The sequence below is a fragment of the Frieseomelitta varia genome, unplaced genomic scaffold, assembly GCF_011392965.1.
Source record: "Frieseomelitta varia isolate USP_RPSP 00005682 unplaced genomic scaffold, Fvar_1.2 scaffold_296, whole genome shotgun sequence".
NCBI lineage: Eukaryota > Metazoa > Arthropoda > Insecta > Hymenoptera > Apidae > Frieseomelitta > Frieseomelitta varia.
This window is the reverse complement of record NW_025110030.1, coordinates 47,210-72,565: the sequence shown is the minus strand read 5'-3', so window position 1 is coordinate 72,565 and position 25,356 is coordinate 47,210. Positions and strand designations below refer to the sequence as shown.

Here is a 25,356-nt window from a genome sequence, read left to right as displayed (position 1 = left end):
GCTATCGAGGCTGTATTTATAAAACTATAAGCGCGGACATTCGATCTAACGCACTACAAAACTGTCTTCCGCCTCTTCAATTCAATAGCGTCGCCGCCACGTGAGTCGTAAATTCTTCTAACTTTGTTGTCTGAGAAAACGTCTTTTCTCCGACATCTGCTAGCCGCTACAGTTACTATAATATTTTTGCCTTTCCGGTAATAGAAAAGCATGAAGTGTCTACAATGCATTTTGTTTTTTTTCCATCTTCAAAAGGGTACAAAACTGACACAAATCAATTTTTTCAAGCAACTTTGTTTCTAAAGATAAATGAAAAATCGCATTTAAAAATATGTACAAATCATATATTTTCAGTAACTTTGACATATTCAGACATGTTTTAATACCATCTAGTGAAAATCAGTACATATTTTCCGGATAACTGAATATATATATTTTCTTTATTTCTACTTACCTGTCGATGTGTGTGTGTGTGTGTGTGTAGGACTTCCGGTTGGTAAGCGAAAGTTAACAGACGTGCGTTAGAGACAGGTAACTACAAAAACAAAAAGAGGTAAAAGAAATAAGTGGGAAAGTGCAAAGTAGTGGCAGACGAGTCGGCGAAAGTGAGAAGAAAAGGAAGATTAAAAAAATTAAGAAATGAACTAACGTTAATTCTAAGAGTGAAGAGTGTGCCTCAGAAGTAAAGAAAACGAAAATGACATCAAGATTGGCGGGAATGAAGTCTAGGCCGAAGGACAAGGAACAGTATAAAACAATAGAAAGGTATATCAATGAAAGAGAAGAATTCGGTAATGCTGAGACATCTAGTGAAGAGAAGAAGAAAAAAGTACATAATAGGAAGGAAATGACGGATGCGGTTGAGAAAATGCTAAAGGAAATGTTAGAGAAATACATGAGAGAAATTGAAAAGCTGAAAGAGGAAGGGAGAGAGAAGAAAAAGTTGTGGTTGAGCGAAAGAGAAAAAGAAAAAGAATTATGAAGAAAAAGAAGAGATAAATAGAATCAGCAAACTAGAAGCCAAAAAGGAGAGAAGAGAGAGAGAGACAAGAAAGAATAATATAATAATCAAAGGGATAATATGGAAAGAAGGAGAGCTGGAGAAGAATGTAAAAGATTTCCTAAAAGAAAACCTCGAGATAGAACTAGAGGTAGCAGGTGTGAAAAGAATAAAAGTTGACAAAGTTAAAGAGATAATATTAGCAATGATGAATAGGTGGGAAGAAAAAAAAGAGGTAATGTGAAAGAAAATGAAGCTGAATAAAGGAATTTATATAGAAGATGATTACACAAAAAAGGAGAGAGAAATACAAAGAAAGCTGAGATGGATAACAAGAAGGAAAAGAGAGAAAGGAAACAGTGCAACAGTAAGATACATGAAAATAAAAGTAGAAGACAAATGGTATAAATGGAATAAAAGAAAAAACGAGTTAGAAGCAACTGAAGTGAGGAATAGGGCATGAGTGAACAAGGACGCAAAGAGAATGGAAAAAAAAGATAAGGAAGAAAAACCTACAACACCAAAAAACCTAGAGTTAGCAATAGAATTAGTACAGATAGATACCGCAATACAGGATAATTCACTAGAAAAAAACAGATACAAGGGCACACAAAGAGATGGCAACAAGGGAAAACATTTCAAAACCTGAAGTGGTATTCTGGAATATATTAGTATTAAGTATAAAGAACTTATTAAAGTAATACATTAGTATTACTATTAAGTATAAAGAACTTATTTAATCTAACGGATGTAGAGATCGAAGAAGAGTTGGCATGCTGTGTTATACTGAGCGAAATCTAGAGTCACTTGGAAAGGTTACGACGACCTCCTGACAACTTTGGAATCATTGAGAGCTCAGCAACAAAAGAAAAGAGCACAGAAAGAGCAAGTGGAGGACTAGCTTTTATATACGACAAAGAACGCGTCACTAATGTGAAAATTCTGGACAAAAATGAGATATGGATAACTACTTTATGTGCAATTCAGAACACCAAATTTATAATTATAAGTTTGTATATAAAAAATGACCACTATAGAGATAGACTGAACTTACTGACAGAGAATCTAATTAGTACCTATAAATATTCTATCATAATAGGAGGTGACTTTAATGCTCAGCCCAATAGGAGCAATGGACTAAAACACCTTTTCGGGAAATAAGAAACTCACAAGGTGGGAAAATAAATACTAATGGTTGGAACCTATCATCAGCAATGGAAAACCTGGAGATGTTCGCTCTGAACGGACGCTCTAATTCAGACAAGGTGGGTGAAATCACTTATATAGGGCACTCTGGACTAAGTACAATTGACCTCATCTGGACAAACGCAAATACCCTGAAACACTGACCTAAAGTTATTAAGTATAGATTTATCTGATCATTAAAAGTAAAATTGATATTGAATAAAATAGTGAACCAACTACCCATAAATAGAAAGGAAAGCAGCAAAGTTCTCAGAGCGAACTGGGCCCAAGAACACATACAAGAATTTAGCAGCAGAATGGTTACTAATTCTGAATGAATAGTTGAGAATTATAAGAAGATAAATGACCTAAACAGCTGTAACGAGGCACTAATCCAGGGAATCATGAGGATAACCAAAGAAACCGGTTTAATGAAGGAACAGTATACCAAGAAAAATATAAATGCACAAAGAAAGCCGTGGTTTGACAAAGCATGTATATAGATGAGGAAAGAATTGATTTATAAAAGGAAGATGTGGTCTAAAACAAGAGATGAACTCAAGAGCAGAATATACAGAATACAGGAAAAAATTAATCATATAAAAAGGATAAAAAAGGAGCATTCTCAAACACTCGTGATGCACAAACGTTCTGGAAAACATACAGAAGTTAAGCCAATACCAATCTTAGCAAAGGAATGGGAAAATTTCCTAAAACTACTCCACTCCATGCCATCAACCCAGGAAATAAGCTTCTCCGACTGTGGACAACCTTACTTGGATAAAAACATTGAAGTCTATGAGATAAGGAGGATCATAAGTAAGACAAAAATAAATAGGATACCCGGAATAGATGGAATTAAAAATAATTTCTACAAAGTGCTACCGCAGAATTGGATAAGACACATAACGAATCTCTTCAACGCTGTGTTAGAAAAAGGAGAAGCACCAGATTCATGGAGCGAAGTAATAATAAGTATGATCTTCGAAAAAGGAGACCCCACTAATTCTGAGAACTATAGAGGAATTGCTGTAATGAACAATATCACAAAAATTTTCACTAATATTCTTGCCAATAGAATAATTAACTGGTGTGAATCAAATAAAATATTAATGGAGGACCAGAACGGATTCCGCAAGGGAAGAACGACGGAAGATAGCATTTTCGTATTAAACGCAAAAATTTCAATGACTGCGACCATCCCCAAAAGCAAATTATTTATTGCACTTATTGATTTCAAACGAGCGTTCGATACCGTGAAACATGAAAGACTATGATAAAAACTCTACACGTGCGGTATTAGCGTCCTATAAGAAGGCAGCAGTCAGGGTGAAGATGGATAAAGACACGTTAACGAAATTAAAATCACGGAAGGAGTGTTACAAGGGGATTCTTTGTCCGATCCTATTTATACTATTTACAAATGATATCGAAAAATTCTTCCTGGACAAAGGACACCACAAAGTAAAACAAAACATGGAAATATTATTTGCGGATGACCTGGCTATCACAGCAAACTCAATAATGATTTGCAAGACAAGTTAAATACATTAGAAAATTATTGCAAACTGAATGATCTACAGCTAAATCAGAAAAATCAAAAATTGGTGGTGAGGAAAGGAGAGAAAATGGGAAAAATTAAACTCCTAAAATACGACACATCAACTCTACAATTTGTAAAGGACTACGTCTATTTAGAGGTGACTTTCACAACATCCGGACTTTTTAACGAAAATGCAAAGAGAATGTACAATACGGCAATCACAGCACTATTCTTAATCTGGAGACCCATGATGACCACAAGATTAGATGCTTGGGATGCCAGACTAAAACTGTTCAGGGAGGTAGTAGCCTCAACACTGCTGTATGGAGCCGGAATATGGGGTCTGAACCAAAGAGAGATAGTAGAAAAAGTACAAAATAGGTTCTACAAATCACTACTACTTCTTAACAACACGCTAGGATATATGATCCGCGTGGAAACAGATACAACGAAATTAAGCATTGAATCTCTGAAGCGAGCACTTGCCTTGTTGGAAAGAATTAATCTTATGAAAGAGGATAGATTCTCAAAAAAGGCTCTAGATGACCTTATAGCTCTAGACTTGTCAGGCAACAACGACAGAAAACGGAATTGGTTCTCTGAAAGATTGGATACAAGAACTGGAAGCAATAGGAGACAACAACGGCAGTCAAATTCAAAAAATTATAAGGAAAAAAGAGACAATTATTACGGAAACTTGCAGAAAGTGTCATGCAGAGGATAGAAACAGAACCCTCCTGTCGAAACATAGATTCCGAAGACTGCGAAGAATACTTAACATTCAAATTACCATTGCCTGTAGTGAGCACTTTTGCCCAACTGAGACTGGCAGGTAATAAAGGACTGAGACTACGATACAAAAACATCAGCTATCACATAAACTATGAAATCGAATGCCGTTAAATCACATCATAAAAACTTGCCCCATGTACGCACAATAAACTCATAACAAATGATTTTTTTTTCATTTCTATTTTCATATAATTGAAGTCGGCCATCTAAGAAAAGTATTCTATTTTCTCATAAATGTCATTAAGATACGATTCATTATGCATGACTAACAGCAATATTAGAAAGTAATCTAACCGTTATTAATAAGACCTTTAAACTGTTAAATTGTTAGTTGGTAAGATAAATTAATAAGTCAGTTAAGGTAATCTTTCATAAGATACTCATATAATGTCATGTAGAAATTAATGATAAGCCAACCGGATAGTCCGTTACAATTAAGAAGGAACTTATACTATTGTTTGAACCAATTAATTGGTAGATTATTATAGGAAATTACTCCTGTATAATAATTATAATTACAATAATAATAATAAAATATATATATATATCACAAAATTTATACAAAAATACAAAAATTATGCAAAAATTGAAAACCAATGATAATTAATCACGATTGGTTCTTTTTCAACGCATCGTTGTGGTAGTACCTGGATTTGAGCTTGTATAATGAGTTTGTATTCACGTTGTATTTCTGGTATCTCTAACAATTGAAACACGTCAGGCCCTAACATTTTAATAAAACAATAAAAAGTTGTAAAAATAAGAGTTGTAAATAAATTCTTCAACACATTTTGACTCTACTATAGCATCTAAGTAACAAAATTTTTGATTCAAATTGTGTTATCTTGGAGACGTTATAGTTAAAATGCGGATAATTTTTCATAAAACATGAAACAATTTTTTTTCATAAAACAATTCGAAAGAATCCTAAAAATCTGTTAATACTATTACAATTCTACTCGTTGCTTATAATTTTGCGTTTGTAACAGCATTGACCTCATGAACAGGCATACCAGGAAAACAGGCTGATTACAAAGCAATTTCGTGCAAATCCAATCAGCGTGTCCATTTAAGGCTAGAAGTGGTAGATGAGAAAACGTCGACGTCAGTTTACCGTCAGAGATTTCTGTCAGAAATTCATGCTTTGCTGCATTCAATTTTAATGAATTGCAATTGATTCAATAGAAGATTTATAGAATATAATAAAAAGATTGATATGTTTAGATAAAATGTTCACTTAGGAACTCTGAGCGATTGATTGTCTTGTTTAAGTACGATGTTGAAGGAACAACTGCGAACATTTGATTATCTTGTTTAAATAGAATATTAAATGTTAGGTTAATTATTTCTTGCAAACGATTATTTTTTAAAAAAGTTGAAGAAAAAACTGATCAGAAAATCTATTTAATTATCTCATCAGAGCCTGGTTTCGAAATTCTACATGTTGATTAACAGTAAGAAGAGACCAATCAGTATGTTGAGTAAGTCTTATCCACGCCTCTTTCTTATGCTCTAATTTGATAAAAGATAAGTGTTGAAGTTCATTGAAATGATGAGGCGAAACATGCATCGATTTCTAGATTTCATTGTGCATGTTACAATGTGCATATGTAGTTTAGCATCGGTGAATCAGTATTAGAAGTAACTGTGACCGATGCAGGAATCAGACGACCAACATTAATTGAACAAAGAAAGTCTGTTTCGAATTTCGCTATCCTCGCTGTCAGTACAGCGGTGGGAAAATATTACAATGAAATTTGATATAAATATTTATAAAAAATATTCCTTTCCAATGATATACAATATAATATATTTCATGTTTGTTCAATCGCTATTTCATTAATTTCATAAACAAATTTATTAAACAAATTTGACAAATTGTTTTTTTCATAGTCTATATTTTTTGTCTAATTTAATTTTAAACAATTATACATAAATAAAACTTTTAATTTTGAAATTATGAGCAAAATCAAATAATATTGAATATACACAAATTATGCTTATAATTTAAATTTATAAATGAATGAAAAGTAATGCTATAAATAAAAAGTCTTGTTACTCTTTTTAAAGAAGTCTGAGGAGTTGTGGAGCGGAGGATGTATATTAAGACGAATCAGAAAGTATAAAGAAGATTTCCAAAATGTCTCATTGCCACCCACGAAAGTAACTCGGGTGGAATAGCAGTTTTGGGAAATGATCCCATTTTCTTCTGGAAAGTCCCAGTGCTTGCACTATATTTTAGATACGCACGTATTTATGATATGGCAATCTGCATGGTGCGGAAAACTTCATTGCACTTGTGACTGACTAAATTTATAGGGCGCCTAGTTTGAAGTTTTGTAAAAAAAAAATGTCACCTATACCTCCAAGTTCTAGCACAAATGTTTTAGAAATTCCTAACATGATATCCTGAGTTTCCACACCTATATCATAAAAATTACGTACTGTTAACGCATCAAGAAGGAATAGTTATCTTTTAATGTATTGTAAAAAAATTCAAGACACAAATTAAACACGATTGTCAGGACATTTTAAAGAAAAAAAACCAAATTACTTGGTGAAAATCGATACTTTTAAAATTTTTACCTTTATGTGCTTATTTCAAATAGAATTATTATTATATTTCATTAATTTTATAATTTTCAAGATTGGTTGAACATTTAGAAATCAACAATATAAATTGAAAAAATATCAAAATGAAAAAATTGGTTCTTTTACAAAATGTCGCGAGAATTCTCGATCCGGCCCACTGTCATAACAATTTGCCATTTGTTTCTGAATTCTATACAATATGTTCTAAGCCTTTCTAGCTGCAACGAATGTCAAATTGTGTCCACCTGAAGATCTTATCATGTGCAAACCATCTGTATAATATTTAGACAATATCATAATACCTAATAGTCTAAGACAACTTGGAGAAAACAATCGAAATAAATTTGCTGAAGCCAATTACAACTTTTCCTACAAAAGGACGGCAAAAAACCCCTCGCCTAAAATCTCAAAAATCTCGCCCTCGCTACTTCAAGTGGTAGCGTCTCGATACAAGAATTAGAATCTCGATACAGTTGGTGAACCGAGATTCCGAGCGAAACTCACCTAAAGTAAATAGACAATTTAGACAGAATGAAGACAGATAGAGAATTTTGAGAGAAGTTTATAAATATTTATAAATTGCACGAATGTTCATGGAATAATATAACAGAAAGAAGATCAGATGATCGATTTAATACCGTAGGAAAAAAAAATCGCATTTGATTTGAAATGTTTAAACTGACAAATAATTATTGCGGAGAAAATAATCATAGATATGATTTATTATGGAAAACTTGGAAAGTTAAATGAAAATTCAACAATACTATTAAACAATAGTCGTTAAAATATTCCTGCACATTACATCTCATATAATCCACTGCCTCAATATAATCCATTCAATCCAGTACTGCAATATTTAGTAAATTCAAATACAGAGACATCTATATAATTTTTTTCATTGTTTATCTATATGCTTATATATGTGTAATATTATGTAACGTTTTGTCTGTATAAAAATGTTTAAAATAAAAATTTAATTTTACCTTTAAATATTCTTCTTACCTATAAATTAATAATTAATTTTTAATTCTTTAAATAATAATCTTTGTATAAATAAGAATCTTTAATTCTTAATAACAATACACAACTACAGGAATTATTTTACTCAATAATTGAGTACTAAATTGCAGTACTAAATTTTAAGTCTTTCCTGTTACTAAAAACCTTAGTATTGCAGATAGTGTCTTCTGCATTTCTCATAACTGTATTTTGTTTTCCAATCTTTGGACGAATTTTATTCAATAGATAATAAAAATTATTTAATAGACTCATTCATAAACAGATCATTTCTATAATCACTAGGTTCGTTCGTCTTCTAATCTTTTAATAATGCCGAATTGGAAAATCTGTTTCTTTGCATTAACTATTTTTTTGCCCATTTCTTTTTATGTAATTAACATACCCTTCTATTATTGGCAGTAATATTGAAGCTGAAAGATGATCCAACATTTTAAAACATGTGTTCGTGTCTCACGAAAAACTGAAGAATTGATAGTGTGGAAGCAAATTGATTCTGATGTAGGTTTCATGAAACCTAGAAGTCAATACATACATCGCCGCATGTTTCAACGTGTGTGGAGAGCCTGCATGACGAAAGAGACAACATTTCGCAGATATCGGACCCGTGTAACTATTTCTTGAGATGACTGAGTTTATTCCTAGTTGTAGAACGATTTAACTGTGACGGACTATTTTAGATGATATAACAATACTTACGACTTGAAAACTTATAAAGCAAACAAATCTTTATTAAATTAAATTTAATGAAGATATTGTAAATAATAAAAATTTTTCTAACTATGGGAAATCCTTGTAAAGAAGTACAAAATTTTAAAAAAAACTACATCTATTAGCTTAATGAATTTACTACAGCGTATTGCCTTTTTGCTAGGACTGAACAGCAATATAAAACTCAATGAAATAAAAATAAAGATTAATGATATAACAATTAAATTAAATGAGTCAGTTTCCTGGATACTATTTTTTATTATAAGTTGTTCAAACATTAAATTGAACATTAAAAAAAGAAACTTGCAAAAAAGCTTCAGAACATTGAATATCATAAAAGTTTCTTAAAGAGACATAGCGAGGAGCATATCCAGATACTTTAACAAAACTTTATTAGAGTTTTGTTTGTTCAACTGACATATTCAACTGATTTGTGCTATAGTTACCTAAGAAAAATCTATTGTAATAAAGAGCACTTTGCTCATAATCATTATTTGCTTTAAGAAAATGATAAATAATTGTAATAGTAGATGTAATATTAGTAATCTATGTATTACTGCTACAATGTATAGAAAATTCATATAATATTATTTATCAAATCTATTTTTCTGCTCGCTTCTTTATGGTATTTTTAATTATAATTATTATGCTTTGATAAGTACTATCGACTCCACATTCGGCCGAATGCCAATAATCCCACTTGTCCGAGAATAACTTCTTCAGAAGAACAAAGCTCATACAATATTTACAGGCAATAGCAAACTTAAAGATATAGTTTCTTGTTGGTAATGCTTGTGTATGTCATAACCTAGACACGTTTATAATAAGAAGGATAAGTAGGAATTCATCAATGTTTATAGCAAAATACATCTCATTCAGTGACAACATCAATATTTTCTTAACTAAATCTTATCGAAATTTTATCCGATTCCTTCAATTCATTACTCTCTTTGAAACATGCTAGTCTTGATCCTTACATACTTGAGACGAGATAAACAATTCATCGCTTCTTTATTTAATTCAAATAGGAAAATTCAAATAGTAATAAAATCCAATTTTATTGGATATCGAGCCACATAAATATATGTACAAAATAATGAGAGTGCGGATGGATTGGTTAAAATCCCTAAGGAGATTATTTATTGTCAGTGAGGATTAATTTAAAAATGTGAAGTATTTTGAACACTTTCACAATGAAAGATAGAAGCAAATCATGGTCAGGTGATAGAAATATATATTGTGAGATTGTAGTGTTAATTAATAGATGTAGTTCCGGACTGTTTATTGAATTTAATATTGGCTAGCTAGGTTTTAAAAACTGTGCGATAGGAACTTCATCAATTTTTTTCAAGCAGGATAAGAGAGTACTTTAACATTATTTCATTAGTTAGTCGCATAATTGAATATCTTTTTTTAAAATTGAATATATCATCAGTAAACCTATACACTTCCTTGTATTTACTGACTATATTATTACCATAAGATTTTTAATAGAAATTTGCTAATCATAGTAATTATCTGCAGCGACTATAATCTACATCGATTCATTAAGAATTATCAAATTTTAACTCAACTAATTCTCTCTTTCCAAATCGTCTGTTCGCAAACAAAGATCTAACTTATCTCAGTTTTATGAATTTGTACTTAGAATCAGTACTTAGAAATGCATCCAATTAACGCATATATGTACATTGCGCATATGTATTAGTATAGAATATTAACGAATAGATTAAGATTAAAGTGAATAGTTTATGTTTAAAGTGAACAATTCTTAGATTCTTGTTTCATTAACATTGTAGAATCAACTGATCTCATGAATCTTTCCTTCTTTAATTCATACTGTCCGCCGATACTTATCTATTCTTATATAACCTATCCTTCTCTGACTTCCAAGACATCTTGCCATAAATTTAAATTTAACAATAGGAACTTAATTCATTTATGACTTTAATTTCGTCAATTGAAATTTTGTTTTATAACATTAACAGAAGACAATAAAATAATATTGTTTCAAAACTTTGAAATCAAATTACTATCTTGGCCAGCGTTAAGTCCTGACTTAAACCCCACTGAGAACCTTTGAGGTATCCTAGCGACGGAAGTTTACGACCAGGAAAAGCCGCCAATAAATAAATATCCCAAAATTCAAAGAAAGAATAAAATCTGCATGGATAGAGATTCCTAAAAGCACATTAAATATGCTAATTGATAATGTAGCTGATCAAATATTACAGGTTATAAGAAATAGAGAAAAATCGACGAAATATTGACAAAGTATGGAAATCAATACTGAGTTTATACTTATTCACAACTTAAAAAGCACATTTTAAAACAACTTTTATTTTTTTCAGACTTCTAAAGAAGAAGTTTATATTATATGCTTTTCTTTGTTTTGTTTGGATTATAATATAGAAATATATAGATACTTTGTTGAGTTTTTGTTTCAATATCAATAAAAACATGAAAGTTACTTCGAATTTATAATTATTTACACTACTGTATATAGATTTTTAATATTAATAATACTTTATTGAATGTTTGCATGCAGAATAAAAAAAAACTATTTTGTAGGATGTTTAGATTTTTATGATCATCACTGTTGTACCATCACTATTCTGACAAATATAAATTGTCTTCGTGAAGTCAGTTTTGCACTACAATTAATTTTAATAAGAAAAATTGTCAATACTTTAAACTGTTATAACTTCATAAAAAAGATCATTTTTCTTATGTTAGTCTCATTTTAAAACGTAAAGCTTCTGTTTTCACTATAAGTTCGTGTTAAGAAAATCACGACTGGTGTCGATCCTGTTCTTCTGCGTATATATCCACTTAAGGTTCAAAAAACCACCCACTGATGTGGGAATGATAAATTTGAATCTTGCTTGGAATTTGTGTGTAATAAGCCTGATGGTTCGATTCTTGCTTAAAGGGTGTTCTACAACTAACGACTAATGTTTCACTTTTTGGACTGACAATATACAAGGTGAACAGCAACTAGAGTTGTGAATGACTCTTAAACTAAATCAACTTCTGATCTAACTTTCTTTGTGACCTGATGATCCTGAACTGACTCAAAAAACTGACTGTGTGTTTTTTTTTTTACTTGATTTAATTGCAATATCTGGGTTTGGTGATTCTTTAACCTGCATAAAAAGATGTATTTGTTGGGTGGATGTTTCTCAGAAAAGATAATGTGATTGTATGGTTGCGTATTACTAGTTCAGCAACATTTCAAAAAAACTGTATTGGTTTCTATTTTGGATTTTGAGCTTGTTCGGGTTTTGTGTAGTGGCAATTACGTGTTTAGATAGTTTTTTCTTAATTTTTAGTAAGATGTCGTTGACGTTATAGTTTGACTGATGCGTGAATTTTGATGCTCTATCTGATAAGCAGTTTCAAGTGATTTGCAATGTATTTCTGAATTGTTTATATGTTTACTATTGCGTATAGTACGTAGGTGGATGTGTAACACGGTTTGTTGAGGATGATGCGTAGGAATTTCTTTTGAATTCTTCGATTCTTACTAATGTGAGACTTTGCAGCTGCAGCTCAAATTTAGTGACCGTATGTTATTATCGGCCTAACGCACATTTTATGTACGATTAGTTTGATATTGGTTTTGAGATGCTGTTTCTGTGTAGCGGAATAGCGGATATAGTCTTCTGAGTGCGCAAAAAGCGAGATTTGCAGATGACTTTAGCGTCTAGTACTTTAGCCGAAAGTACTTGACCGTGGGAATCCAAGGGATATTGTCCTGCGATAGAAACTTGATTTGGGTTTGGATTTCTTGTTTGTAAAGACAATAACTTTCATTTTGATTAGGTTGATTTGTAATTTCCAGTTTGTAAAGTAATCATGGAGTTGATCAATCGTGGAGTGTGCTTGAATGTATTTGGTTGCGTTTTTTGTGATGACGATGAAGATGGCGGTATCGTCTGCATAAACAGCTAAGTGGAAATTTTGAGTGTATGTAAATTATGAATAGCAGGAGGCCGAGTATGGAATATACGACTTGCAGTACACCCGCAATGATGTTTTTGGTGGTTGAGGGAGTACCGTTTACTGAGACATAAAAGGTCCTGTTTTGCAGGTAACTTGTTTAGTCTAAGGAGAGGGGATAGGGTATTTATTCTTTACAGTTTCATTAGAAGGGCGTTGTGCCAGACTGTATCGAAGACTTTTTCTAAATCTAGGTTGTGTTACTCTGTTTTTATTTATCTCTAGCATGATGTGTTCCATAACTCGCTGTAGTTGCTGGATGCATGAATGACTTTTTCTGAAACCAAACTGCTGGAGAATGATTATGTTCCTGTTGTTAACATGGATTAATAGATGGGCGATGATAATTTTTTCAAATAATTTGCTGATGGTACTTAGGGGTACTAGGGAGCTGATTGGCTTGTAGTTTTCGACGACTGTTGCGTTTCCCTGCTTGAGAATTGGGATCTTAGCGGTTTTCCGTGTTATGGGAAAGTAAAGAAGTATAAGGCTTTGAAGATGTGTTTATTTGACGACGTGTGACCGTGCGCCTGACAGTGGAAACACTGAATCTTCGTTTTACGGAATTCATATTTTTCCCAGTATATTTTGACATCTTCGATGAATCTGATATGATTTGCTTCTGCAAGTGTGATTTCGAGTACGAACGTGGTATTTGGTGGGGCGATATTTCAGGGCAGTGTATGGGATTTAGGCCCTGACATCTAATGTTTTCACATATTTTAATTGGCACGATTAAGGTTTTTTCGGAGATGTAAAATTCAATGTTATCTTTGATGCAGATAGCCTTAAATTTAAAATCTTTGATGTTAGCAAACATTATTTTAACACAAGATACACCGGATATTTTTTTTGCAATCAAAACCGGTAAATAAGTAAAAAAAAACGTGAAGGCAATCGAGTTTAATACATTGACTATGTGATATAAACATCTAAATAGACAAAATAGATATAATATATCAAAACAGGTGGCATCTAAAGAGAGTGTAGAAAACACGAATTATCTCGTAATCCGTCCGTAACAGATGGCGCGCGAAATACAAATAAACTCGTGATCTGCCCGCAATGTGTTAAGTTTGTCGGATGTAAATTTGTCTTGGAATGTATTCTGATATTTTATTTAAGTGCGTCAATGAGTTTAATATGGTCCATTTTACCGTATACGTATCGACGGAGGTTTGACGTTTAGTTTTTTAGCAGGAGGGTTTGTATTTGTTGCGGTGTTCACGTTTGAAATGTCATTTTTTGATCTCGTGTTTTAGAGGCCTGAGTTTAACTCATTTATGAGACCATCAGTGAAGACGCTGTACCTGTTTTTGGTAGAGATGGCTGGGATGACATGTTCCATACCCTTCTGCATATTTGCGACAGGAGGTGAATCTAATAAGAATATGGCCCTTTTTCTTGAGATGGTAACCTTAAGTTGTTTTTCTGTCGCTCTTCTTTTAGCCACCGTCCATCCATGTGGATGCTTTGCCTGCAGGTGTGCAGTCGAGGCTGTTGCAGCTTTGTTATTCGTGATGTCTGATGATATGTTTCCTTCTTCGATTGTGGGGAGTTTGAATCTCACTTGGAGTCTTTCTTTGATTTTGTATTACGCACACACCTGAGATTATGAATAAAAAGTCTTGCTCAACTTCCATGCTCGAAGGTTGATCGGGAACTCACTGTGCGATCCTGGCTGTGTTCTATGATATGTCGGCCTTATAATATCCTTCCGCGATCATATGATTGGGAAAGTAATTTATTTTAGGCCAAAAAATAACGTCGTGCAAGGTCAGTCCTATAAAGTAATTCTTGCAATTACTTTATGGACCTAACAGTACTGCCTAGGAATGCGTCCCTCGCATTACGTTTTATACAACTGTTGGCTGTAGGGCCAATGACAGAGGGACGCGTCTCCTAGATCCACGTTGGCTTTAACAATTCGTTTTTTTTCCCCCCAAGATATTAGCAAATGAAAAAGTTCTTTTCTTTACAAAAATTATAAAAATTCACATATGTAAAAGATTGTAAAATTTGAATTTTATTTATGACTGAATATTTATTACGATCTTGAAGGCCAAAATTTTCCATTTAGAACAACCCCTTAAAACTTGCTGTACTATCGTTTTACATCATTTTATTGAACTTTGAACATTAGAATTAAATAACAAAAATTCAATAAATCCTAACATTTCCTTACTTGACCTTAATATTTAAAATTCAATAAAATTGCAAAAAAAAAATTAATAATTTTTAAAAGATCGTTATAAAGAGGAAATTTCAATTTTCAAAATCAGAGTGGATCAAGTTACGAAAAAAATTTTTTAATATTTTTATAGATGTTTGAATTTTCCGTTTTATTTGCGATGTTTGGTATATTTTTGGACGAAATACGTGTTTAATTAGCAATTTCTATTGATAATAGTTGCTTCCAATTGTCGATATCTTTTACATCACACATTCTTTCGCAGAAATGGCTTACTACCAGCGCGCAAACTCTTGCCCCTACTTTCTTGATCACTAGCGCTATTCCCTCCACTGCATCGATTTTTCAACTTGCTTGGGAAATCAACAGCTGAGAAAGTGAGGCTCATGCTCGGTGAGAAAATTTCAATGTAGTGGAAAGATTGATATAGTGGAGAAGGTAGCGCTAGCGATCAAGAAAGTAGAGGCAAGGGCTCGAAGGCCAGTTGGCCTTCTCTATTCCATCAGATACTGATTTGTCTGAGTTTCTATTTGTACGCAACATTAAATTATAGATATACATTACGCACGTGACTTTTTAAGATTATATTATATGTTATTCTATTTCAGAACAAATATGTCTCATTTCACTTCTTCTTCTTTTTTATAGTCATGCAAATCTAAATTTAGACGCATAATATTGACAAAATTGTAACTTAAACTTTTATTATACTCTAGTCTACTTCTTAAGTATATAAGTACTATACTCTAGTCTACTTCTTAAGTATATAAGTACTATGCTCTAGTCTACTTCTTAAGTATATAAGTACTATACTCTAGTCTACTTCTTTCATAATCCAGTTTGGCTTGTTGAAAAGGACATAAAGATCAAAAAGATAATACATATACACTATTTTTAATTTCAACATAATATACACAATCATGTAATAAATCAAATGATATAAGATACATGCTTGGAATATGTGAATTATAAAAAAAAGAATATTAGCTTTCATATTTAATTATCCTACTTTTATATTAACTATTTTGGTTGTTTATTTATACTTAGAATTTGCGTTATAATATTGTTGTAACATTATATACAAACAATATTATACATATCTTTATCATTCTATAAAATTTTACTAAAAATATATGTTTTACTAAGCATCGTAATATTTTTGTATCTTGTGCAGGTGAAAAACTGCTGCCCAGTGAAAAATATACAATGACAGAGTATGCATTGAACGATTACTCTTGGCAGATGAATCTTACTGTTAATTTTTTGGAAAAAAAGGACTTCGGAGAATATGTTTGCTCGTCTGTGAACGCTCTTGGAAAAGCTGATGGTATTGTTCGTTTACAAGGTAATGCAAAGTAATGTAAGATAATATAAATATATTGCAGACTTTATAATATATATATCTTTTATAATAATATATCTTTTATTAATAATTGGTTATAATTTGTGCTTTAAACTACTATATAAGCTTCAACTTAAGACTTAATTCAAATGGACCACTTTAGAACCGCATTAAAACCACGAAACAATAATTATTTATAGACAGTCCTGAATTAATACATACTGCTCATACGAACTACTATTATATAACTTATTATCATCGATGATTGAGCATAATGCATATTTTCCGCTAAACAAGGTTTTCTCTTTAAAATTTATTTCTGATGTGCAATGTTTCCTCTTTAAAGTTTCTAGTGTGATTTTTTTTGTCACCGATATGTCATTTTTTATCATTTTGACGATTGAAAAGCTTCTAAAATCCGTTTCAATTATGCCTAAGTCAATTCCACTGTCACCGTTTTGTGTTTGTAATATGATTTTAATATGATCCATTTGAATTAGGCCCAATTTGATTAGTGAGAACGAAGGTTTCTAATAAAACAAAATTTGCAATAAGGGTAATAAGCGCATCAAGAAAAAATTTTATTCACTTTCTGTAATGTTATACATACTAATATATCTATTAATTGTTGATGTATGCCTCTAAAAGAAAAATAATTCCCTATTTGTCTTAATGTGTAAATTAGAAATGATAATTGAAGTAATTTATATGTTAAAAACTATATATTTTTGGATTGTCCAGAATACAAGTGCTTTCACTATTTACAGTATCCTGACTTTTTAGACATTGTACTAGTCTAACTTTTTATTTTTCGAAAAGAAGGTTGGTCTCAGAAAGTATGCTCATATGTATGATATATACCTCGTTTGTTACATGCTAGTGATAGCTACAATTTCTTTTATATATTTTAAAAGTGATCGCTAAAATATTTTCATAGTTATCATTAAAAATTTTGTGATTGCTTCATTATTAATATAGTTTTCTGACAGTTATCGATATAATTTACGAATATGTCAATGTTCAATATTGAACTCGAGCGCATGAGGTATATGATGTGACTCGAGACACAGACGACGTATATTAAAGTACCTCGTCTGTGGTTGAACTGATTTTATAATCTATATATGTCTTCGCTTTTTACAAAATTTTACTAAGTGGCTCTCTTTCTTACATAAGAACCATGTAAGTTTTTCCGTGAAAAGATAAGCCAATAAATTGTTATCAATTTATTTGAAAAGTTACCGGAAATTTTGATACACCTTCTAATTGAACATATATTTGTCTATGGAAACTTAGGATATGACTATATTCAGAGTCATTAATGGCTGACTCAATAAATGTTAATTGTGATAGTTTAACATTCAATCCGTAATATCATGATCTTTTTACTTCACTCACAAAAATTTCTGTTTATACATTTTTAATGAAATATATTGGAAAACAAATATACAAATAAACAAATGAAAAATATAACTATAATATCAATGTTACGAATATATTAATTCTTAATTGTGCTTACGTAGATTATTATATTTACAATGTAAAGAAAGAAGAAAAAATTAATTTCAGTTAAAATAAAATTTGATTAAAAAGTTTTTTATTAGAAATTAATCTCTAGACAGAACATTTTTAAATTGAAATGAAATAAAAAATTTTGTCAATTTCGTGACTAAACTAGAAAAATATATCAGTTGTAGTGTGTACACGCATAATGTTCTCAATTTATATAACATTGTTACATTATGAGAGATACTAATCGTTAATTTAATAGATTCAGTTAATATGACATGATGATTAGGCACTCGTTACACAACATAGTTCGATTGAATTTTGTAATCTATGGTTGGATTTCAAGTATGTGATGAAAGTCAACACTGATGTTGACTTTCATACAAAATACATGATACGAATCTAATATTTCTGGGCTCGATTGTTATCAATTGCCACTGCATATATTTGAATAGAGATGTTTTCAACACTGTTGAAGATTATTGTTCGCTCAGTATACAGAACAACTCATCGATTAAAATATGTTATCGGGCATATGATTTAAAATAACTTTTCTCTACACATTCACTGTCACTTGGCCTTAATCGAGAAATGAGGGAAAAAAGAATTAAATTAAATTTTTAGAAGCGTCTATGATCTTCTGAGCAATGAAACACTGAAAATGTTTCTACACCTTTTTCTCTCTTCACTAAAGAATGTTTAGTAAATTTGTTACTGAAGCTATAAATCATTATAAATTCTTGTAATCATAAAAGCATTTAATTTTATCGACAGTCTATTCGAAACTTATATCGATTTGATTTTGGTTTCTACTGATTTTTATATCGATTTTATATTGATTTTGATTGATTTTGATTAATTTTGCAACAATATTAATATTTCAAGATAACATTTCAAGTAAGATTTTTTCATGATTTTGTCATAATTTTTCATAGATTTTTTTCATAATTTTCCTCATTATAGTTTAGAAGAAGAAATAATAATATGGTTAATTATCTTTAATGATTAAATGATTAAATTAATGCTTTAAATTTTTGCTTAAAATATAAGTAAACTAAGAAGATTATTCCTATAAAGTAGTATTGAGTCGTGCTCTTTGATGCGAAGTTATTGTCTATACAACTTACTATAGCATGTCTCAATAATGATTCACGCAATTACAAATTAATGCAACAGATTGCAGCCCAATTGAAATAGATTTAATCCTTATATTTAGTTGAGAGTTGTATTGAATCTATTTTTCAGTTACAAAGTGAGAATTGGTTGAAAAGTTGTTATCACCTCTATGCAAAGTAACAAATTGATCAAAGAGAATTTTCACCATGATTTAATCGAAGAGAACGACTTTCTTTTTCTTTTTTTGTCGGCCTTTTATAGCAAAGTTGGAAGCTAGCTGTAGCCAATAGATCCAATTTCCTTTCGAAAGAATGGGATAGAAAATTTATGATGGTAAATATCTAGACGCTCGTTTACTCGAACGGGATATTGTTTGGCAAACATTGAAGCATGCGAGGCTTCAACAAATAAAAGCGAATAAAAAAAAATAATAATAATTTAGTTAAATTTAAGGTTAAACCTCGTTAAAAAAAAAAACAATTCTGTTTTAATATTTCATATGTTTAATATCTTTTTTTTTCTTTTGTATATTCTAATACTTGATGTGTAAGATGAATTCTAATCTAGAGAAACGAAATATAATGATTTTTAGTGTCGGAATCTACTAGTTCAAAAGTCATGTATTGCTAAAATTAAGTAATTTTAAGATATTGTAGCAAATTCGATTTTTCTTCGGCTTATGACACTATGTTATCAATGTGTAACTGGTTAGATTATGTCACAGAAGATAAAGTGTCAGCTTTTATTAATATTTATTAACATTAATAAAAGTGTCAGCTTTTATTAATATTTTTTTTTTAAATCAATTATTTTATTTCGCGTCAACTTCATGGGTTATTAGCGACAATAGAAGGAGGGAATTTTATATGTTATTGTAGATCTTGGTGTGTTTCAGATATTACAGCAGGCTTGATGATGTTCCACTGTCCATTAGGTTGTCTTTTAGGGTGGGCTTGACTCTGAATTATTCTTTTAGCAGTAGGTATACTTCGCAAGTATGAGGTGGTCTATTGTTAAGGTCATCTTGCACCATTCGCAAAGTGGTTGGTCTTCTTTGGTGAATATGTATTTGTGTGTTATTTTCGTATGTCCGATTATTATTCTTGATATTACGACTTGGTCACGTCTCTTTAGAATGGGTGGTATTACGTTCTTGTAGAAGTAATTTTTGATGCTTCTTGCAGTCGTGGTTTCACTAAAGTTTTCCATTCGTGGTTCCAATGGTGTTTGATATTTTACTTTAGGTGGACAAGTAGAGAATCGAGTGGTAGGTTTGTGTTGTGGTAGGAGATTGTCGAATTCGCTGCTTCCTTAGCAGCTTTGTCCACTCTCTCGTTCATTTCAATTCCTGTGTGGAATGGGACCCATATTACTATAATTTAGTTATTGTTTTTTTTTTTTGATTCGATGTAGGCGTTTTGGCATTCCTGGATAGTTGTATTGTTTATCCATTGATTTAGAATTGAGGCGATAGCATTTGTGGAGTCACTGAAGATGGCGAATTTTCTATTGTGGTATTTAGATGTGATTTCGAGTTTTAGTGCGTTAAGTTCGGCGGTCAGGATGGATGTGTCTTGGTGGAGCTTGACTGTTGTGGTAGAATGTTCGAAGACAATCGAGTAGCCGGTGCCGTTTTGGGTTTTTGAGCCATCTCTATAGATATGTGTATGGTCTTGGTATCTCTGGGATAGCTCACAGAACAGGTATTTAAATGTGTTAGGGTTGATTTGTTTTTTGTCATGTTCACGTAAATCGGTGTCGGTTGTGATTATAGGGACAGTCCACGGCGGAAAACTGAGTATATTTCTTCGGGTTGCCAAGATGACCGTGTTGAGATCGTGCTCATATTGGGAAATTCTATTATAGAATGGAAGTGCAGTTTTCTTCATCGGATGTGTGGCGTTCTGTCGAAAAGTGTTTAAAAATACAGTGTTCTGAGGGGTGCTAGAGATTTTAGCAGCGAACTTGATGCTTAGATGCATTCTTCTGATTTTTAGAGAAACTTCCATTGCTTCGTTCAGGATGTCAATAATTAGGCTGGTTCGGAATGTTCCCACTGCTATCCTAATTGCATGGTGGTGTATAGGGTCGACTTTTTTGAAGGTTTGGTGGCTTGCAGAGTTGTACACGATAGATCCATAGTCTATCTTAGTTCTTACTATTGTTCTGTATGTTAGTAGCAGGGTGTTCATATTTGCACCTCAGTTGTTTGCTGCAATTGTTTTTAGAATGTTGAGACGTTGGTAGCATTCCGATCGAAGTTTGTTTATGTGCGGTTTCCACGTTAGCCGGAAAGTATTCGTACGTTCTGTCTGTTTGTTTTTAGGTTCCGTTGTTTTTACCTGGTTTGTTGCTGTAGGCTCAGCTGGATTACTGCAATCTTTGACTACGTGGCCTTTTTATTTGCATAGAAAGCAGTTTGGTTTATCCGTAGACGCGAAGATTCTGTACTGTGGAGGTCGTCTGGGTTGATAAAGACCTGTCATTATATGAGTAAAACCTATTTCCTGTATAGCTTCTCGAAGGAACGTTAGTTTTGATTCGAATGTTGATGTTTGCGAGGTATTTTTCTATGTATTCGTATGGTATAGACGGTGAGACATTCGAAAGTATTAATCTCTGGGATGGATTGATTAGCGATCTGACTGTAGTATGTACGTTATTGATGGTTATTGTTCTGTGGTTAGTTACGAAGTCTTGTGCTGTAGTCTTTCTGTCGAGATAGATGCAAATACGACCATTGGAGATTCGGGAAGCGAAACGGATAGCTTCGGGGCCAGTTTTGCGACCGCGAATATGTAGTCTTTCATTGTTGTGTTGTCAATAGCGTTGATTAGGATTGCTTTCTCTTTAGTTGGAAAAGAATTAATCATTGTAACAGCATAGGATTTTGCTTGTATAGTTGGAATATTTGATGAATTTGTGGTAGGTTGATTGTTGGAATCTGTGTGTAGGCCTTTATGTGTAGAGGCCTCGTTGTTGGTGCACATTCTCTGACTCATGGTGTGTCAGAGATGGGGAATCTACCCATACTATGACGCTTTCTATCACAGCATTTTATTATTGTACTCTGTATGATCGGCACTCGCGAGCAAGGTAAACACGTCTGTTCAGTTTGAAAGTTCGGAAGCAACTGTTATTAATATTATGAATATATATTATGCATATTATGAATATCATTGCTGAATGCGTTTAATACATTTAGTAAAAATTGTCCTGAATATTGGAAACCAATGAAATTGTGATAATGATAATTTTTCAAAGCTAATTTAATTTTTATAAATTATTATACTGTGTATGCGATATTTTTCATATGAACATACGGCACACGAATATACCGAATTGTGGAATGTGCTATCAGAGAATCGTATTTAATCCAGTACCATTGCCTCCTAGTATTGTTATTGTAAAGAATTCGTGAACTATTTTTCATAAATTCAAATTGGGAAACCAAAATTAGGAGAAATTTTAAAGAAGTTCTCCAATTATTGTTCAGGTACTTAAGTTATTAAAAAATTTAAAAAAATATGGATATTATTGATTACATATTTATTATAAACTCAAAATGTTTCATTCATATTTTTACGTTATTTGAAAACGAAATTTGATAAACGATTTATTTATTTATTATGTATTCTAATAAATAATAAAATTTACTTGATTATCAGATTAAAGTAAGCTACATAGTACATTAAAATTACCAAACTTTAAAAGTGTCTAATTTTTAAACGAATGGATATCAATAATCAAAACTATTGTATTTTCTCCATATTTATCAACTACTTATCGGATAATATAAAAATTTAATTATTATTCTTTAAAAATATAAATTTTAATTATTATTCTTATATAATGCTCTAAAATAAAGTTTATCCAAATTTAACATATGTTATAATATAATAAACATATATAATGTAATATAATAAACATATGTAATGAAAATATAATAAACATAAACATAAATATTATTAAAATATATTATTTTAAAAACTTGAACAAAAATAATTTTTTGGTAACATTGATAATTAAAAATAAATCATTAAAGTAAATTCTATATTTTATTAATAAAAATCTGCTATTTTTTACAAGATACGCACTCATTATTTATTTATATTACATAAATGAGTCATTTAATTCATTATGTTAGTCTATAATATAAGGTCTCTTACAAAATATGACCTTATATTGCTGTTATGAGGAGTTCCATAAGAGATCTCGATATCTTAAATGTCAAAAAATGAATTTTGTTTATTATATTGTAGATTTATATATTTCTGATTTACTTTACTGTAGATTTATATATTTCTGATTTAAAGCTTTTATGTCTTAAATTATTTTATCTTTCATTATGAAGACCAATATATCAACATACATATCTTTTAAAATAAAGTTTATGTTCAAAATTATCAAAGATTAAATAACTTTGCTTCTATTGATTTTATAAATCTTTGCTAGATATATCTCAATATACAACTTTTTAACTTTTAAGGAAAACTTTCGTTGCTTTCGTACTAATAATAACTTTGTGGCATCTAATAGTAAAAAAGAATATATTATGGCATCTTAGTTTAAAGCAAGAAAATATTTATAATAAAAAAAGAATATATCATTTATCACTAAATATTTTTATTACAATTATAAAAAAGAGGAAGAAAAAATTACCAACAAAAGACCATAATATCATTCTCTTCTCTAATCGTTGATGTTATTTTATATACTAATACTAAAATTCTATCTTTTTTAATTATTTTAGCAAAAATAGTAAAATATTAAGTGATGATATTCGTTATAATCTCTTTAAAATAAAATTAAAACCTTTTCTTTTAAAAATTTCTTTAAAAGATTCAAAATCCTTTTAATATTTAAAAATTTAACATGTATTGAAAATTTTAATAACGTAATTTTAATTTTGATATTTAATATTCATAACTGATCTGATGATCATCTTGGTTTTTTATGAAAAAACCAGGACCACTCGAAAGACCAATCTCATTGATGAGATACAAAAAATATTTTATTCTACATTGATTATTTAGAAACGGGGATACAACCATTGTTATTAAAAATCTGTTTAAGAATCCATGGAGAAATCTAAACAGTTCTTCGTTTTTCAAATAACAAACAGATGCGCTAAATTCCCATGAGCAAAACATCTAAATCATATCTTTTATCGAAAATTCTCAAAAGTAGCATATCACAAGCGATCATATCGTAACCTAGTAGTTTATCTTTAAAAATCAAATGTATACGTAGATATTTGATAGGTAGATGCTCAACACTTATACAACAGATACTATTATATAATTGATAACTTTTCTTTTTGGTTTAGAGTTACATCTTGCTGCAAAAACAACTCCCAGCACTTCTGTGAAATTCGCCGATCTGAAGCCTCGAAAAAAACCTATATTAAAAGGAAAAAAGAAGAGTAACAGTAACAACGGTAGAAAAATACATATAAGTGGTTTTGATGAATTTGATTCTTCTGGAAACGACGACGATCTTAGTACTACACAAATAATGGGTGGTAGTACTCTTCATGAAAACCATAGAACAGAAAGGCCATTGATACCGCCATCATTACCCCCGTCTTGGGTGAATATAAACACAGCAAATTCCAGGCATAATTTAATACCGATTACGCTATTTTTTCCGTTATTCATCTTAACTATGATATTCATTCCTTAAACTATACATTCTTGTGAAAAAAATTTAACAACGAATTTCATGCTGATCAAAATTTAAAACGATTCGGGAATAACATAAAATAATAATTTTATCTGATTTATTTCTTATAATACGATATTATAAAAACATGCTTATATTAAAATAAAAAAGCATTGCTTTTTACAATTGGTACATACAATGAAGAAAAACAATTCACACATAAATATACAAGTATATTTATACATTTACATTTATGCTACTTAATAACATTAAACTTTTTAAGAATTTGCGTTTATCCTAGCATTATGATAAAAAAAAAAAACAATGGAAAAAACAATTTCAAACAATTTGAATGGAAAGTTAATATTTTTAATATGGCAATCTTATTAACCGATTTGATAAATTTCAATAAATATCGTATAATTGAAAATACAAAAATTGTCTATCTTTAAACTTCTTACATTTTCTTTTTAACAATCTAAAAAATAATACTTATAAATAATTAAAAATCGCAAATTATTCGTACTACTTATTAATATTGAACTATTATCTCTAAAATATTATTAAATATTTTTGACATATGAAACATATGAGAAATTATCTAATAAAATATAAATATATATGTAAATGTGATGAAACAACAGTTGAAATTATGTCTGATAATAACAGATAAATATGTTATATGTATACAT

The 25,356-nt window shown here is 30.8% G+C and overlaps 1 protein-coding gene across 1 annotated transcript in view; it reads left to right on the top strand.

Annotated features, from left to right (window-relative positions):
• LOC122529584 (lachesin-like) overlaps positions 1-24,970 on the top strand; it is a 57,956-nt gene extending 32,986 nt beyond the window's left edge. The window contains exons 4-5 of the mRNA XM_043655855.1: positions 16,208-16,378; positions 24,330-24,970. Of these exons, the coding sequence (XP_043511790.1) occupies positions 16,208-16,378; positions 24,330-24,685 (527 nt within the window). The 3' untranslated portion in view covers positions 24,686-24,970. The remainder of the gene's footprint in view (positions 1-16,207; positions 16,379-24,329) is intronic.
• The last annotated feature ends 386 nt before the right edge of the window (positions 24,971-25,356 follow it).